At 46.3% G+C, this 16,198-nt stretch overlaps 1 protein-coding gene across 1 annotated transcript in view; it reads left to right on the top strand.

The window, feature by feature from the left end:
* The window catches only part of LOC139382711 (midnolin-like), a 32,435-nt gene extending 16,693 nt beyond the window's left edge, over positions 1-15,742 (top strand). Inside the window, exons 5-8 of the mRNA XM_071126851.1 lie at positions 456-977; positions 2,163-2,301; positions 2,522-2,851; positions 12,643-15,742. Of these exons, the coding sequence (XP_070982952.1) occupies positions 456-977; positions 2,163-2,301; positions 2,522-2,851; positions 12,643-12,905 (1,254 nt within the window). The 3' untranslated portion in view covers positions 12,906-15,742. The remainder of the gene's footprint in view (positions 1-455; positions 978-2,162; positions 2,302-2,521; positions 2,852-12,642) is intronic.
* Positions 15,743-16,198: the final 456 nt, after the last annotated feature.

Here is a 16,198-nt window from a genome sequence, read left to right as displayed (position 1 = left end):
TGTGCACCAGTGTGCGTGCTTGATTGTGTGTGTTTAGATGTGTGTGTGTGTGTGTTCCAATAGCTCCTTTCACCCCCCCCCCCCCCAGCAAATGTTAATAACCCTGTGTTTCAGTGTCCAGGGCAGTGATTGATTACAGGATGGGATAGTGTGGCATACCAGCCTCTCTGCTGGGGCAATTCAATGCAGCTCAATGCACTCTTCTGTCTTTCTGCTTTCACATCCATACATGTGCTTTTGTTAAACTCATTAACAAAGCCCCAAGCCTGGAAAACAATGATGTAGAGCTAACAGACCTTCTCTTGATGTGTATAGACCTACCTATTTCTGGTATATTAAACATGTAGTTAGTATGCATTTAATGTATGTTGCATAAGCATTCAATATATACTGAGTTTTTGTAGTCTATAGTCCATGAACTAGGTAACTTAACTCTCTCCTCTTCCTGTCTCCAGGTCAGTGACTTCCTGTCCGGCCGCTCTCCTCTGACCCTGGCGCTGCGAGTAGGTGATCACATGATGTTTGTCCAGCTGCAGTTGGCTGCCCAGCAGTCTGGAGGGCAGCACTTACAGCACAGGCAGCACGTCGCCCGCGGGGGTACAGAGGGCACCATGGGACAGTCCACAGGAGCTTCTGGAGGGTTCAGCAGCGGGCATCACCCCCGCGCCCCCACCCCCCACCACCACCACTCTCACCTCCACTCTCGCCCCCATCCTAACCAGTCCCAGGCCCACCCAGTGCCCTTCCCCTCTACCAGCACAGCGGCCTTCCCCCCTGCCCCCTCACAACAGCCCTCTCCTCCCATGTACCAGTCTTCCTCTTCCGCCCCCTCAAGTCACTGCAGCACCCCTCCTCCTGCTCCTCGTCCCTCCCAGCTGCCCGGCAGTCTGTTTAGTCGCTCCCACCATCCCTCCCTGGGTCGACCCAGCCCCGCTTCCGAACCCCAGAGCACCCCCACTGCAGCCCCCTGTCCTGAGGTAAGACCTCCACCAATCAATCAATCAACCTACCTACTGCTTTATAACACTGTATTACTCAGTGCATACCATACTTACACAAAGGCGGGCCAGGACACAGCACACACCATTATTACCTCGCCAGAGACCAGGAGAGATGAAAGGATGAAAGAAAGAGAGGGAAGAAAGAGGGAGAGGAGTTAATGAGTTAGTCTGTGTAGGTTGTTGTCTTGTTGATCATTAGCCGTCTTGCTGGTCAGCAGGCCTCTCTCACTGCAGCCTGGAGCTAGGAGCTATCTGTCACTCTTTTAATGACAGTTGATTTCCACCAACTTGGTTGATATTGTCTTCTCTCTCTCTTCGCCTGAAGTCAACCCTATGAGTTTTCAGAAACAAAACCAGAAATGGGTTGGTGTAGTTTAGAGGCCACATAGAACAATGAAAAAAGAAACTTATCCACTCTGAAATGTCCCCCTACCTCCCCCCTTTTCGCTCCCCCTCATCCTCCTGTAGGTTTTCACTTTCAGTTCACAAAGCCGAGCAGGGCAGGTAACGGATAGGTTTGTTGTCAGGGACAGTAAAAGGAGCTCCCTGGACTCAGTTTCTTCTGAGTCTTATGTGTCCCTATACGAGGAACGACATGGTTTACATTAGGGTTACTTACAATATCACTCGCTGTTACAACATGGCTGTTATAAACTGGGTGGTTTGAGGCCTGAATTCTGATTGGCTGAAAGGCATGGTATATCAGACTATACACCACGGGTATGACAAAGTGTTTAGTTGCACTGCTTTAATTACGTTGGTAACCAGTTTATAATAGCAATAAGGCACCTCGGGGTTTGTGACGTTGCGTCGTGCATATGAACGGCCCTTAGCCCTGGTATATTGCCCCCCCGAAAATAAAATATATATATACATATATATATACCGCACCTCCTCGGGCATTATTGCTTAATTATAACATATATCTTACAACACCAGCTTCAAGTCACTGCCACTTCATGGCTTTTGATGAACTGTTCTATTTCAGTAGCATGTTCTATGTGTGTCTTACATGACCATGTATTACATACATGCATCTCATGGTCATAATGCAACTACTAAAAACTGCTGTCGAGTGGCAGTATATTTCTTATCACTCACTGCAGGGAGAGTGTTGGTTTGTTAACGTTAGACTGATGTCTCCTTTCCTCTCCTCTACAGGCTAACTGTGCTAAGAGCCCCAGCAACGGCACTAGTGCTTCAGTGCACTCCTCCTCCTCCTCCTCCTCCCGTAAACCAGGTGCCATCATCGAAAGCTTTGTCAACCACGCTCCTGGGGTCTTCTCAGGGACTTTTTCAGGTGAGTGAGGGCCAAAACCATTACACTAAGGCTTTAACTCTAAGTCTATGGCATAGCACTCTGTCAGCGGCTCAGATTACTGCTGTGTCCTACTGGGTGGGGGTGTTATCTGTGGTTAGATTGGAGCTGAGGGGAGTTGTAGTGGTTTGTAACACTCTCTCCATCTCTCTCTCTCTCTTTTTTCTCTCTGTCTCTGTCTCTGTCTCCTACCCTCCCTCAGGCACTTTGCATCCTAACTGTCAGGACAGCACTGGGCGGCCCAGGCGAGACATCGGCACCATCCTGCAGATCCTCAACGACCTCCTGAGTGCCACGCGCCACTACCAGGGCGTGCCTCCCTCTCTCACCCAGCTCCGCTACCAGACGCAGTGTGGCTCGCCCTCCCCCGCCTCCACGCCGCCCTCACCCCCTCCTTCGCCCCCAGCCACCACCGCTGGCATCGCCGGCATCTCTGCCAAAGCTACCTCGGTGCCCGCCAGAAACCCCATCTCATCCCCCCTCCACCCGCTGGTGCAGTGCCAGAGCCAGATCCGCATGTGCAAGCCCCCTGGTGAGCATTGATAACATCACACACACACACACACACACACACACACAAAAGGCCCTTCACTGTCTTTGAGCCCCGTTGCAGCAGAGCAACAGATGTTGTTGTTGTGGATGAGAGTGATTGAAAGGACTCTAGTCAAGAGCTTGTTAAGGAATTTAGATGAGCCGCTGGTCTGTTGTAGAGCCCATAAGAGGATTCATCAACGGCTTTGTTTCTGCCGTTGTGTTTCTGTTCAAATGCTGTTCAACTTATTATACCCACATGTTTTGCTGGACTCGATAAGACACTTGGATCAGATGCCAGTTCTGATCAACACAATTATGATAAACAAGCTTTTTCTTTCAACTCTCAGAATGACTTTTCAGAACCTTGCTCAAAAGGAAAGAGAAAGAAAGGGAATACAGAGGTTGGCAGAGAGGTTGTTGCGGGGGTTGGAAGAGGGAGGAGAGGAGTACGGGGGGAAGGAGATGCTCCTGTAGGGCTGTTCCATCAGGCTCAGTTGTCAGGCAGACCCAGCCGCAGCAGAAGACTTGTCTTTGTCTCTGGGCAGAGGGGATAGGTTTACCCCTCGGAGGGCCGGACTGGGGATTACTGCCCTCCACACAGAGGCTAGGACAGATCCAGATCTACTGATAACATTCACAGGCATGTGTCAGTTAGTCTTAGTGCTGAAGCGCATTGTCCACGCTCTGCTTGTTTAAACTGTACCAGAGGAAACTGTTCTTCCATGAGTCTGCTCTTGTTGCATATTGAATAGAGATGGATAGTGGAGGAGGATCTCTGAATGACTCTGATTAAAGTTTTATGTGGTCTCTTTGTTTGAAAGAAAAACATGAATTCCATGGTAGACAAGGACTGACATCAGCACTTGTATTGTAACTTGGCATTGCGATAGAATGGATCACTTAATCGAAGCACAGACCGAAAGTTCACCGAACATCCAGGGAACTCTGCAGTACCCAGTGAGCCCTTTACAAAAGTTCTGCACAGTTGAATAATACATGCTTATTTTCTTAACCCAGGAAGACCCCTTCCCTCACCACTACCCCTCTCCCACTCCTCCACTCAGCCGTCATCCCATGCTTTTTCTCTCTTTCTTTGTCCCACTCTCCCCCCGTCTCTCCCGTGAATTGGCCGTCCCACTGCTTCCTCAGTCGCTGTCCAAAACTAGCCTCATCTGTAAAATACATCTCTCTCTGGTCTCGTCCAGCCCAGGACACCATCAATGGCGGCTTGTGTTCACTCAGACTTTAAATAGATAGATTTATGCTAAAAAAATTGAGTGCTAAAAGAAGGCACATTGTGTTTGTAGGGCAGTGGGAGGAAGAAAAAACAACACACGTTAAACCTCCTTTCATAAGATTGTTGTTTATATCCGGCCTCTGCTAACTGCCCACAGATTCATTTGTGCTTTCACTGAAAAAAACAAAGGGCTAAATAAATGCCTTTGGAGTCAGACTGGCGACCGGCTGAATCCACTTGCTTATCAATTAATGAGCTTGGGCTTTTCTGTATGGACAGAAGCTGTCTGTCTGTTTAGCTTCGTGACTTCGGAATTCTTGGTGAGGAACATTTTAGAAAGCAGATGACTAAGTGCTCCGGTAAAACCCTGAGACGACGGTCTTATCAGCCAACACCTGGTGAAAGACTTCACAGCTTAACTCTTCGTAGAAGCCTGCTTCCATTGGACTACAGGAATAACCTATGCTTACTGCTTAGTACCTTCTCAGACGTTTAATGTCTGTGTTTCGTTACCTCAGGTTGAGACAGCCTCTTGAAAATGTCACATAGCTCTGCTATCTCCAGAGAGCCTTTACCCTTTCCACTGCAAGTTAATGTGCAGAGACGGGAGGATAGAAGAGGGCTTTAAATAAAGAGCTTCGGTCGATCCGGAGATAGCTTGAAAAGCTAGTCTAGCTAACTAGCTAGAAAAGTCTGGTTTTGGTTGTGGGGTGGCAGCATGGCAGATTTTGGTGGTGGTGACTGCTGCATGCAGGTCTTTGTTAGGCCCAGGGCCAGAGGCAGGGCCTGTGGCTAGGTTCTGAGGGGAGGACTTTAGAAGGGGGTGTTAGGCTAATTGTTAGCTGAATTCCTGTACTCAGTGGGACCCCTAGCCTGCTGCCCGGCCCAGTCCTTTGTCTGTCTGCTGTGACCCAGGCTCCATGCAGGGAACCAGGCTCAGCCATTGTAGGGCAGAGAAGAAGGGAGAGAGAAGGAGAGAAGGAAAGAGAAAAATAGGGAGGAAAAGATGGAGTGAGGTAGCCCTCCATGCCTCAAGATTAGACCTGGTTTTAAGACCCACCCCTCTGCAGCTGCTTGGTTCAACAGATAGGGGAAAAAGGGAACAAAATGAGTTGTGAAAAAAAGGAAGGCAGGGGGTAACTCTCCTCTCCTCCCCCTCCTGTTTCTTCCTCCTCCCTCCCATCTCCTCACTATCTGTCAGGTCAGGTTAGTCTAGCTCTGGCTGAGGGAGGCAGGGTGGAGCTGTGTGTGCAGAGAGAAAGAGAGAGAAAGAGAGAGCAAGAGAGAGCAAGAGAGAGCAAGAGAGAGCAAGAGAGAGAAAGAGAGAGAAAGAGAGAGAAAGAGAGCAAGAGAGAGAGAGCTGGCGATAGAGGGATTGGGTGGGAATGGCTAAATTCCTCTCCCAGCTTGTTTAATCCAGCCCAGAGCGAATGGCCTTTGCAGTCGGTGCATTCTACTGGAAGACAAATCTATGTTGAAATGTTAACGCTCTGTAGTCTGCCACTGCCTCTCGTTAGCATTGTCAACATGGCTAATTCTGAACCGCTAGCTCTGTTCTACTGTGGAAACTCTTTGCCAGGTTCTCCCCTATTATTTAACCTCTGTCTCAGTCCTCTCTTCAACTCTGGACTATGTTTGTCTCCTCTCCTTGTTTCTGACGTGTGTGTGGGTATCAGTGTCGACCTGACCAGGTGCCCTGATCCCTCACCCTGCTCACTCTGTCTGTCGTGCTTCTGCATGGTTGACCCACCAAGCTAGGGCACCAGGGCACTATGCATAATTCATTGACCAGCATCGCCAGGCTGTCAGCGAGCATGTAAGCAGCTACCCGGCCAGTGAAACACACACACGTTGATGAGCAACAGTAACCGAGCCGTCTAACCCCATCCCTGACTTATCAGCCTCGACCTATAACAGTGCCAGCTAACCAACCGCGTCAGGTGCCCTTTCATTGTCTAATGACGAGAGAGGGAGAAAAAAGAAGTGAATGTTAATTGCTTCTAAAAGTCATTTAAGAGCTCGTGCCCCTGCAGGGCTGTCGATGCCCTTTCAACGCCTGTCAAAACAGGGACGTTCGCTCCTTTTGACTGGTCTGACTCCCTCAGTTTGGCCCTTTTCCTCTGGGTTTCCTCTACCTCTTCCTCTCTGTCTCTCTGTCTTCTTGTTTGCGCTCCGGATGGCTAGGATGGATGGCAGGACAAAGGCAGGGCTATGTGTACTCCAGGCCTGTGTTTACCCTCTGGGCTGTGCTCAGGGCCCAAGCCAACAGGAATGACATGTGTCTGTGTTGGAGGATGGGCCTGTAGCTGTAGTGATGTATGGATGACTAGGAGAGTAGAGGAGCACAGGGGGAAAGGCAAAGCCGCAGAGGGTTGGCTCTGTGTCATGTTTTGGAAAATTACTTTGGCTTTCCTCAGAGTAGTAGGCCTAAGAGTGTCAGGTTATTATTGGGGAATAAGTGGGAATTGTGTGAATGTAGTACGTTTTCAGTTCTAGTGACTCTAGAATAGGTGGGGCTCCACCACTGGATACAAATGGAGGATGCAAGGATCAGGTCCCATTCAGCTCCTGTAGATCTTGGTGGGATTTACTACAAGACTGTAAAAAGCAAGGTTCTTCCTGTATTTAAACCCAGGCTATTTTTGCTGCAGTTTGAGCCTTCACACACTCTACCTGATCCCTTGGGGCCCAGGATTTCAGCTATCAGAAATAAAATGAATAGAACAGGTGTCCCCATTCAAGTCAATGATTTTCCCATTCTATTAATTTTATTTCTATGCATGTAATCCTATTGGTTAGGCGAAATCCAGATAGATAGCTTTTGAAAAACTGGGCCCTGATGCTCGGCAAACAACACTCTCCTTCCATGAGATCACAAGAATTATGAAGGCAAACAAACAATTAACAACACTTGGACAACTGTTAATGAAGCGGAATCTATAAGGAAACGATAGGAGGAGAAGCTCCTTTAATCTCCTCTGTATTTGTCCTACTGTAGCCCTCCTACTTGGCCCAGGCTCTAGAAGGCCGGGAGGCTGACTGACAAATTGATTGTTCATAGATCAGCCTCTCTCTCTCGCTGTCTCTCTCGCTGTCTCTCTCGCTGTCTCCCTCTCTCTCTCTCTCTCTCGCTGTCTCTCTCTCTCTCTCTCTCGCTGTCTCTCTCTCTCGCTGTCTCTTTTCTGTCTCTCTCTCTCACACACACAATTCAAGGGCTTTATTGGCGTGTGAAACATATTTTAACATTGCCAAAGAAAGTGAAGTAGATACTAAACAAACAATAAAATAAACAATACAAATGTACAGTAAACATTACACTCACAAGTTCCAAAAGAATAAAGACATTTCAAATGTCATATTATGTCTATATACAGTGTTGTAACAATGTTAAGATACAAAAAGGAAAATAAATGTGAATAAATATGGGTTGTATTTACAATGGTGTTTGTTCTTCACTGGTTGCCCTTTTCTTGTGGCAACAGGCCACAAATCTTGATGCTGTGATGGCCCACCCTGGTATTTCACTCAATAGATATGGGAGTTGATCAAAATTGGGGTTGTTTTCTAATTCTTTATGGATCTGTGTAATCTGAGGGAAATATGTCTCTAATATGGTCATACATTTGGCAGGAGGTTAGGAAGTGCAGCTCAGTTTCCACCTCCATTTTGTGGGCAGTGTGCACATAGCCTGTCTTTTCTTTTCTCGGTCTCTCTGTCTCGGTCTCTCTCTGTCTCTCTGTCTCGGTCTCTCTCTGTCTCGGTCTCTCTGCCTTGCAACATGGTGGTCAGTTGCTACTGCCACAGCCCAGCTGGGATACCCCACCCCCAACCTGCATGCAGTACTGTGTGTAAAGTAGCCTGTGTGTTTATGAAGTGTATGCATTCATTCTCGGAAACAGAGGGTGCAGAGTGTTTTTTGGCTGGGTGGAGTTCTGGGATTCCACAGGGGCTTTTGGGTTAGTCTCGACCTCCTCCCCCCTCCATACTACCCCTACTACCACCCACACCCCTCCCATGTGGTTTGTTCTGCTGTGCTCCTCTGTCCCTGCACCATGTTGTACGTGGTCCTCTGTGGCCTGCCCTGAGCAGCTGGACAGCAGGGGGGAGCTGGAGAGGGTTTTGTCCTCATAGCTCAGTCAGCTACAGCTCTGTGACTGTCGTGCACTCCTGTCAATGCCTTTAGTCACTGTAGGCTTTTACTGGGCCTGTGAAAGTGTGTACTGAGGACACACACACACACACACACACACACACACACACACAGCTATGCTCCAAGGGGGGACGGGTAGAGACGATACAGTGCTGATGGAAGAGCAGCACAGGGTGCAGGAAGGTTGCATAACCAGAGAGAAATAGGGGGAAGGAGGAAGAAAAAGAGGGAGGGAATGCCCTCTGTTGTATGTTCCTTGTTCTCTCTGCTCCTGACCGGTCCCTTGCCTAATATTTGCCTGTGGTGGCTTCCAAGAAAATATGTGTTATTACTTCCTCCTCCTCGGTGCTGAGTGCGTCAGAGAGCTGTGTTTGTCAGGCCATAGAGAAACCAACAATAAGGAAGATGTGGATGGTTTCACCCTGCTAGTGATTGCGCTATGCCTTTGTGTTCTTTCTCCCTGCCCCCATCCACCTCTATCATTCCCTCCCTCCCTCCCCCCCCCCCTCCCTCCCTCCCTCCCTCCTGTGTGTGTTCTATAAGGAGTCCGCGCCCCAGGCGCCAGTCACTCCTCATTAAGCAGGGCTTGAGCTATGTGACCCACGCCTGACCAGCTTTGAGGTGCAGGAGACAACCCCACGTTTGTCTGTGGCTTTAGAATAGAGAGAAGGAGGGAGAGAGAAGGAGGGAGAGAGATAAATAAAGGGCAGCTGGAGAGGAGAGAAATCCTTTTTCTCTCTGAGAGAGAGTGCAAAAGAGAGAGAAAGTAGAGGGCATGTGGTGGGGTTTCTTTTCTGTGTAATTGAAGGGACTTAGCCGAGGAGAGGGAAGGAGAGGGGGGGGGGGGGGGGGGGCGCAGGGGGAACAAAGCCCCTGGCAGAATGTATAGCCTTCACATGCAGGCAGCTGAACAATGCCCCTAACACACAATAACCCACTAGTTACCCCCTATAATATAAACCAGGCAAGAAATATAGTCCTGTGGCATAGGACCTCATGTAGACACAGTCTTATCTAGTGAGGAAAACGTAGAATAACCTGTGCAAAATAGACCTTGTACTATTTAATTCAGTGCTCCTCCATTCAGCTCTATTCTTTCTGAAGCACCAGCAGGGCTGAGAGTTAGTTAGCATGCATTGCCAGGAGTAGTGAATATTTATAGCCAGAGAATCGCTCTGCTCAATCCGATAAGCAAATGAAGGGAAGAGGTAAATTAAGCCCACACAGAGTCAGGAATTCATTCCGATGGGGGAAGAGGAGGAGGAGGAGAGAGGGCACAATTGATTGTGAAAAACTGCCAGCTACATCTGATCCCTTACCCTCGCCTCCCCCATTCCCCATCACCCGTGGGGCGGAATTCCACTGCCCGCGCCCCTCCCCTCCACCCTTCCAACCCACCTAGCCCTCTCTGGGGAGACTGGCCCATGAAGGGGGGTGGTGGGCTGGAGGTAGAGGGGTAAGGGGAGGCAGTGGGAGGGTGATGGATCAATGAGCTGGGAGTAGGATGCTGCAGCCATAAAGAAGAAGCCAAGCTCTCTTCGCTTACAATTTCCATTCGCTTGCATTTTCTATTGAAAGCCAATAGCAGTGTCCTCGGCTGGAGATGGATGGCTGCACTAGAGCTAAGGTTTAATCAATAGATCTTTTTCATTTGCCATCGATCCATGTTAAAAGCTACTGCTGCTGCGGCTGCTATGTGTGTTAGTGTACACACGTGTGTGTGTGTGTGTGTGTGTGTGTGTGTGTGTGTGTGTGTGTGTGTGTGTGTGTGTGTGTGTGTGTGGTGTGTGCATGCGTTTTATGTGTTTGTCCGTGTTTGTGTGTTTTCGAGAGAGGGGGCTTTGGGTTATTGACATTCTAGGCCATTCTTTCATTCCGAGACGGATACTAATGGAGCTAGCTAATAGATTGTGCTTGCCTTCCTCCCCAGCTCCTGAATATATTTCTAAATGAAATGAAGGTTGAGTTGTGTGGTGTGGTGTGGGCAGCCATTCACAATGGAACCAAAGGCCTCTCCTTGGAGATCAGCCTCTCATATAAGCACATCAACAGCTAGAAATGGTTTAGTCACACAGCCCTGACGATGGCACTCATTTGGATTGCCAGGCGTAGTTATGTGTCTGCATATGATAGGCAGAAATTAGAGGGTGTGTAGTGTGTGTGTGTCTGTGCAAGAATGAGTGAGTGTGTTCTCTCTGTGATTGTGAGATTTCAAGGAGACTTCTGTCCCAGTCATTTTTTCCCAAACAGTGTTAAGGGGGTTGTGAAGAAGGACACAGGGCTAATAGAACACAGTGGGGCATTTCACTACACACTCCAGACACTAATCACTGTGTGCGTGTGTGTGCGTGTGTGTGTGTGCGCGTGTGCGTGTGTGTGCGTGTGTGTGTGTGCGCGTGTGCGTGTGTGTGTGTGTGTGTGTGTGTGTGTGTGTGTGTGTGTGTTTCAGGCGCTTAAGAATGACCATAGCAGCATGTCTTTTTGTCTCTCTCTGTCTCTGTCTCATAGCAGCATAGTCATCACTCCAGTCTGAGTATTTCTCCTCTGCCTGGCCTTAGATAACACTGGATGCACACTGAACAGAGCTCTCTGTTCCCTCTCCCCTCCATCACATACAGTGCCTTGCGAAAGTATTTGGCCCCCTTGAACTTTGCGACCTTTTGCCACATTTCAGGCTTCAAACATAAAGATATAAAACTGTATTTTTTTGTGAAGAATCAACAACAAGTGGGACACAATCATGAAGTGGAACGACATTTATTGGATATTTCAAACTTTTTTAACAAATCAAAAACTGAAAAATTGGGCGTGCAAAATTACTCAGCCCCCTCAAGTTAATACTTTGTAGCGCCACCTTTTGCTGCGATTACAGCTGTAAGTCGCTTGGGGTATGTCTCTATCAGTTTTGCACATCGAGAGACTGAAATTTTTTCCCATTCCTCCTTGCAAAACCGCTCGAGCTCAGTGAGGTTGTATGGAGAGCATTTGTGAACAGCAGTTTTCAGTTCTTTCCACAGATTCTCGATTGGATTCAGGTCTGGACTTTGACTTGGCCATTCTAACACCTGGATATGTTTATTTTTGAACCATTCCATTGTAGATTTTGCTTTATGTTTTGGATCATTGTCTTGTTGGAAGACAAATCTCCGTCCCAGTCTCAGGTCTTTTGCAGACTCCATCAGGTTTTCTTCCAGAATGGTCCTGTATTTGGCTCCATCCATCTTCCCATCAATTTTAACCATCTTCCCTGTCCCTGCTGAAGAAAAGCAGGCCCAAACCATGATGCTGCCACCACCATGTTTGACAGTGGGGATGGTGTGTTCAGGGTGATGAGCTATGTTGCTTTTACGCCAAACATAACGTCTTGCATTGTTGCCAAAAAGTTCAATTTTGGTTTCATCTGACCAGAGCACCTTCTTCCACATGTTTGGTGTGTCTCCCAGGTGGCTTGTGGCAAACTTTAAACTACACTTTTTATGGATATCTTTAAGAAATGGCTTTCTTCTTGCCACTCTTCCATAAAGACCAGATTTGTGCAATATACGACTGATTGTTGTCCTATGGACAGAGTCTCCCACCTCAGCTGTAGATCTCTGCAGTTCATCCAGAGTGATCATGGGCCTCTTGGCTGCATCTCTGATCAGTCTTCTTCTTGTATGAGCTGAAAGTTTAGAGGGACTGCCAGGTCTTGGTAGATTTGCAGTGGTCTGATACTCCTTCCATTTCAATATTATCGCTTGCACAGTGCTCCTTGGGATGTTTAAAGCTTGGGAAATCTTTTTGTATCCAAATCCGGCTTTAAACTTCTTCACAACAGTATCTCGGACCTGCCTGGTGTGTTCCTTGTTCTTCATGATGCTCTCTGCGCTTTTAACGGACCTCTGAGACTATCACAGTGCAGGTGCATTTATACAGAGACTTGATTACACACAGGTGGATTGTATTTATCATCATTAGTCATTTAGGTCAACATTGGATCATTCAGAGATCCTCACTGAACTTCTGGAGAGAGTTTGCTGCACTGAAAGTAAAGGGGCTGAATAATTTTGCACGCCCAATTTTTCAGTTTTTGATTTGTTAAAAAAGTTTGAAATATCCAATAAATGTTGTTCCACTTCATGATTGTGTCCCACTTGTTGTTGATTCTTCACAAAAAAATACAGTTTTATATCTTTATGTTTGAAGCCTGAAATGTGGCAAAAGGTCGCAAAGTTCAAGGGGGCCGAATACTTTCGCAAGGCACTGTATACAACCTCTCCTACCAATGCTTTATTTATTTACTGTACTTTATACATCTTGCAAAGCAGGGTGTATCAAAAGGTAGAGGAAAAGTATGACTGTTTGAAAAAAGCTGGTTTGGTCTGTTCATTGACCTTCTGCTTTCCTTTCCTCTCTCCTCCAGGTGACCGTGTGCGTCAGACAGAGAACCGTGCAACTCGCTGCAAAGTGGAGCGTCTGCAGCTCCTGATGCAGCAGAAGCGCCTGCGCAGGAAGGCAAGGCGGGACTCCAGAGCGCCCTACCACTGGCTGCCCAACCGCAAGGCGGGACGCAGCAACAGCAACAGCAGTGTGTCCAGCGAGGGATCCATGGACCTCGACTTCGACGACTCTGTGTGGAAGCCCGACGTCAAGGCCGACATGAAGTCCGAGTTCGTCATGGCGTAATGATAAAGACAAGGATACCGATTGGCTGGATAATGGAGAGCCAGACTCTGGGATTAAGCGAGAGGAAGTTGGGGATGGTTTCGGAGGTGTGGAAAATAGGCTGGAGCCGAGTGTGGAGCATGAAAAAAAAAAAGAGATAGGGAAGAAAGCTGGTCATGGTCTTCTCTCGGTGGGACAACCAACTGTCACACCAAAAGGCTCCCTGCTGACTTTCATCTTTTCATGTCCCCCACAGCCTCCTACCATTAGAAATAAACAACAGAAACAGATGTTTGACATTTAGACTGGGAACGGATATGTCTGGACTTACGAGACTACAGTTATGCATATAGACTGCAAATACGTACTGCCTATGAGAAGAGAAAAAAAACAGAACTGAGCATAGCAGACTTGGATGGTGGTGGTAGTGGTGTTTTGGTGTGGGTTTTTTTTCCATTGATTTTTTTCAAGCAGAACTCTGGAGAGAGATCCACACTGGACTTGTGAGCAGGAGTGATGGTGGCTGGGGCCGTGGTGTAACTACACAGGACAGACAGATAACCGCTGGCCCCAGAGCCATCCCTGGCCTACTCTAATGGGCATTCTAGGTCTCCACTTCACTGACAAGAGTCAACTTTTTACTTATAGGGTTATCTTTTTATTTTCATTTGAAATGTATTGTTATTTTATTTTTTTCTAAAGAACTATGTAGCATTGTTCACAAAGCATTCAGGTTTTCATCGACAGTTTCAAAAGTAGTCGTTGATTTGCCAATTTTTCATGATTTTGGAACAGCAGGTCAGAGTGTGCAGGAAGTAGGATACGAGGAGCAATGACTCATGGGAAATGGGCATTTGACTAAAGTTCAGACTTACATGAACGGCAACCTCAGTGACATACAGTAGGATATTAATAGGAATTCATTAATTAATAAACAAAGATAATATTAATGGTTTAGAGGATTTTAAAATCATGATTTAAAAATGTATTTGGAAAGAAATCTGTTTATTTAACTTTTCATCTGCTGTTTAAAAAAAACATTAGTCCAGTTTTGCTTGGGTCAAGCCATTCATTAAATTGATAACTAACAAACGTATTCATCCAATCATTCATCCGCTCATTCACTCATTAGGGTCATATTGCCACAAACAAATAATGGAGAAAAAATCCCATTGAATCCAACTTGTGTCTTACAGACCTATTTCACTTATAGGTGGGGATCACAAATGTGTGTGTGTGTGTGTGTGTGTGTGACATTTGTGTATATTCATTACGATGGCTGATTCATCCCTTTTGTCACTCAAACTATGGAGGTTCGGTACAGACGATTCTCTCCATTCCTTACCATTGAGATGATGTAGACACATGTAGGTTCAAAAAGGAATATATGGGACATCACACTTTAACCAAGGCCCTTGTTAGAAAAATGTGATTACGTCAAGCTACTTTCTACTATTGGAAAGGAGAGGTGGAAGAAAGCTAAGAAATCCCAAGCAGGGAACCTGTCTCCACTTTCATCAACTAGTGCCTCCACCAGTGGATTCCCTCACATATCAGATTAGGCCTTTGACAGACTTTCTAAGAGATTTGCTGCTACATGGGACTTTGATAGACAGGGAAAAGAGTAACTTTTCTTTGCATGCAAAAAGTGTGAATTATCCTGATATTTTTGAAAAAAACAAATAGAGGAGAAATGGGTGCTTTGAAGAGGAGGTAAAACATGCATGGATAATGATCAGCTGCTTTTGTTGGTTAGGTTTTTATGTTCTGAAAAACAACAGCAGTGTCCTGCTCCAAGTATTCTCAAAGCAAACCAAAACAGAAGACTGGACTCATATCTTACCCTGGACTGAACATTCCCTGGACCGTGATGATCATGAGCAAAGAGCAACTGACTTTCCTCCCTGAACGCTAGTTCAACCAACACCAATCTCCTCAACACAGGGACAAGTACCCTGGCAGCAGCCAACTATACCCCCCCTCAGCCTACTTAATAACATAGTGTTCAACACAGTGCATGTTCGGGACTAACAGGGAGACCCTTTGGACCAGCGTGCACATCCCCGAACCCAAACCTGTATGGAGAAACACACCATGTCTGACCACCCTACCATGATTGCACTCAAAGGGTTTGCAGTGAGAGATTACCTTGTTTGGTGAACCTCTTCTTTTTTTAAGTGGCCTTATCTTTCACTAAACAAGACAGGTGTGGACTGGGGGGACACGGTTTCTTTCTTTACCTGTATTTTGTCACAACGCTATTGTCACTGAGGATTCGGGCATCTCTTGTTTGTGCTTTTAAAGGGTGGAGTCTTATGTCAAGGCTTCTGTGCCTTAAACGTTGCCCTTGCAGAGTGTGTCAGATATACGATGAACAAATTATTTCCTTTGATTAATGAATTAATTCATATAAGAGTCTGTAACCACACGAGAGCTGTAGTTTTTAGGGGTAAGCACGTTGAGTGAATTAATATTGATGTGTTTGTTCCTCAATCGGTTTTCCCATTTTCTCTCCATTGTGTTGCCATGTTTGTTGGTCTACTTTGTCCAAATCCTCCCCTCTGTCCTGCCCACCAACAAGCTGAAAATCAACACATTGACAAAACAAAGTACCTGACGAGGAAGTTTTGACTGCAATGTGCAACTATGGCAACAAAGTGGCCTGACTGACTTGGCAGGTGTCCTCTGAGGACGTGAGATGACATGACATGCACTTCCTGTCTCCTTGGATAAGACATTTCAAAGGACAAATTACTCCCCCCTAAATTTAATAGAATTTTGTATACATGTATGAAATATACTCTGTGTGTGCCTCACTTATGTGTGAAATAAAAAAAAATAAAAAAAATGTAAAAAAATATGAAAAGATGACATGGGATGAGATGGGACAAAAGAGGGGATGGGGAGGGAATTTAAAAAACAGTTTGTTGGTGGAGTTCTGATCACGTCATTTAAGTTGCCTGTTATTTCTTGTAGCCAACCATTGAAAATAATGACAAGAGTCAAGAATACAATTTACAATGTTCTAGCTATAGACCGGTGTAGCACATGTGTGACTGTATTAATTTATGAAACCAAAACGGTAACTGTGAATGATGTATTTCTTTGTGCATTTGTATAAGTGGGACAAGGTGGTTGGGACATAGCAATGACTAATTCCTATGTCCTATTTGATGGAATATAACGGAAATCATGTTTCCCAAAAAAACAAAAAATATATCAATATATTTTTTTCTTAAGCAATACATTTCAGTGTGACTTGTGATAGAACATTTTTCTTTTTTAGGTAATAAATAAAAATACAAAATGAGTAG

This window comes from Oncorhynchus clarkii, chromosome 1 (assembly GCF_045791955.1).
Source record: "Oncorhynchus clarkii lewisi isolate Uvic-CL-2024 chromosome 1, UVic_Ocla_1.0, whole genome shotgun sequence".
NCBI lineage: Eukaryota > Metazoa > Chordata > Actinopteri > Salmoniformes > Salmonidae > Oncorhynchus > Oncorhynchus clarkii.
This window is presented reverse-complemented; position numbering and strand designations above follow the sequence as displayed.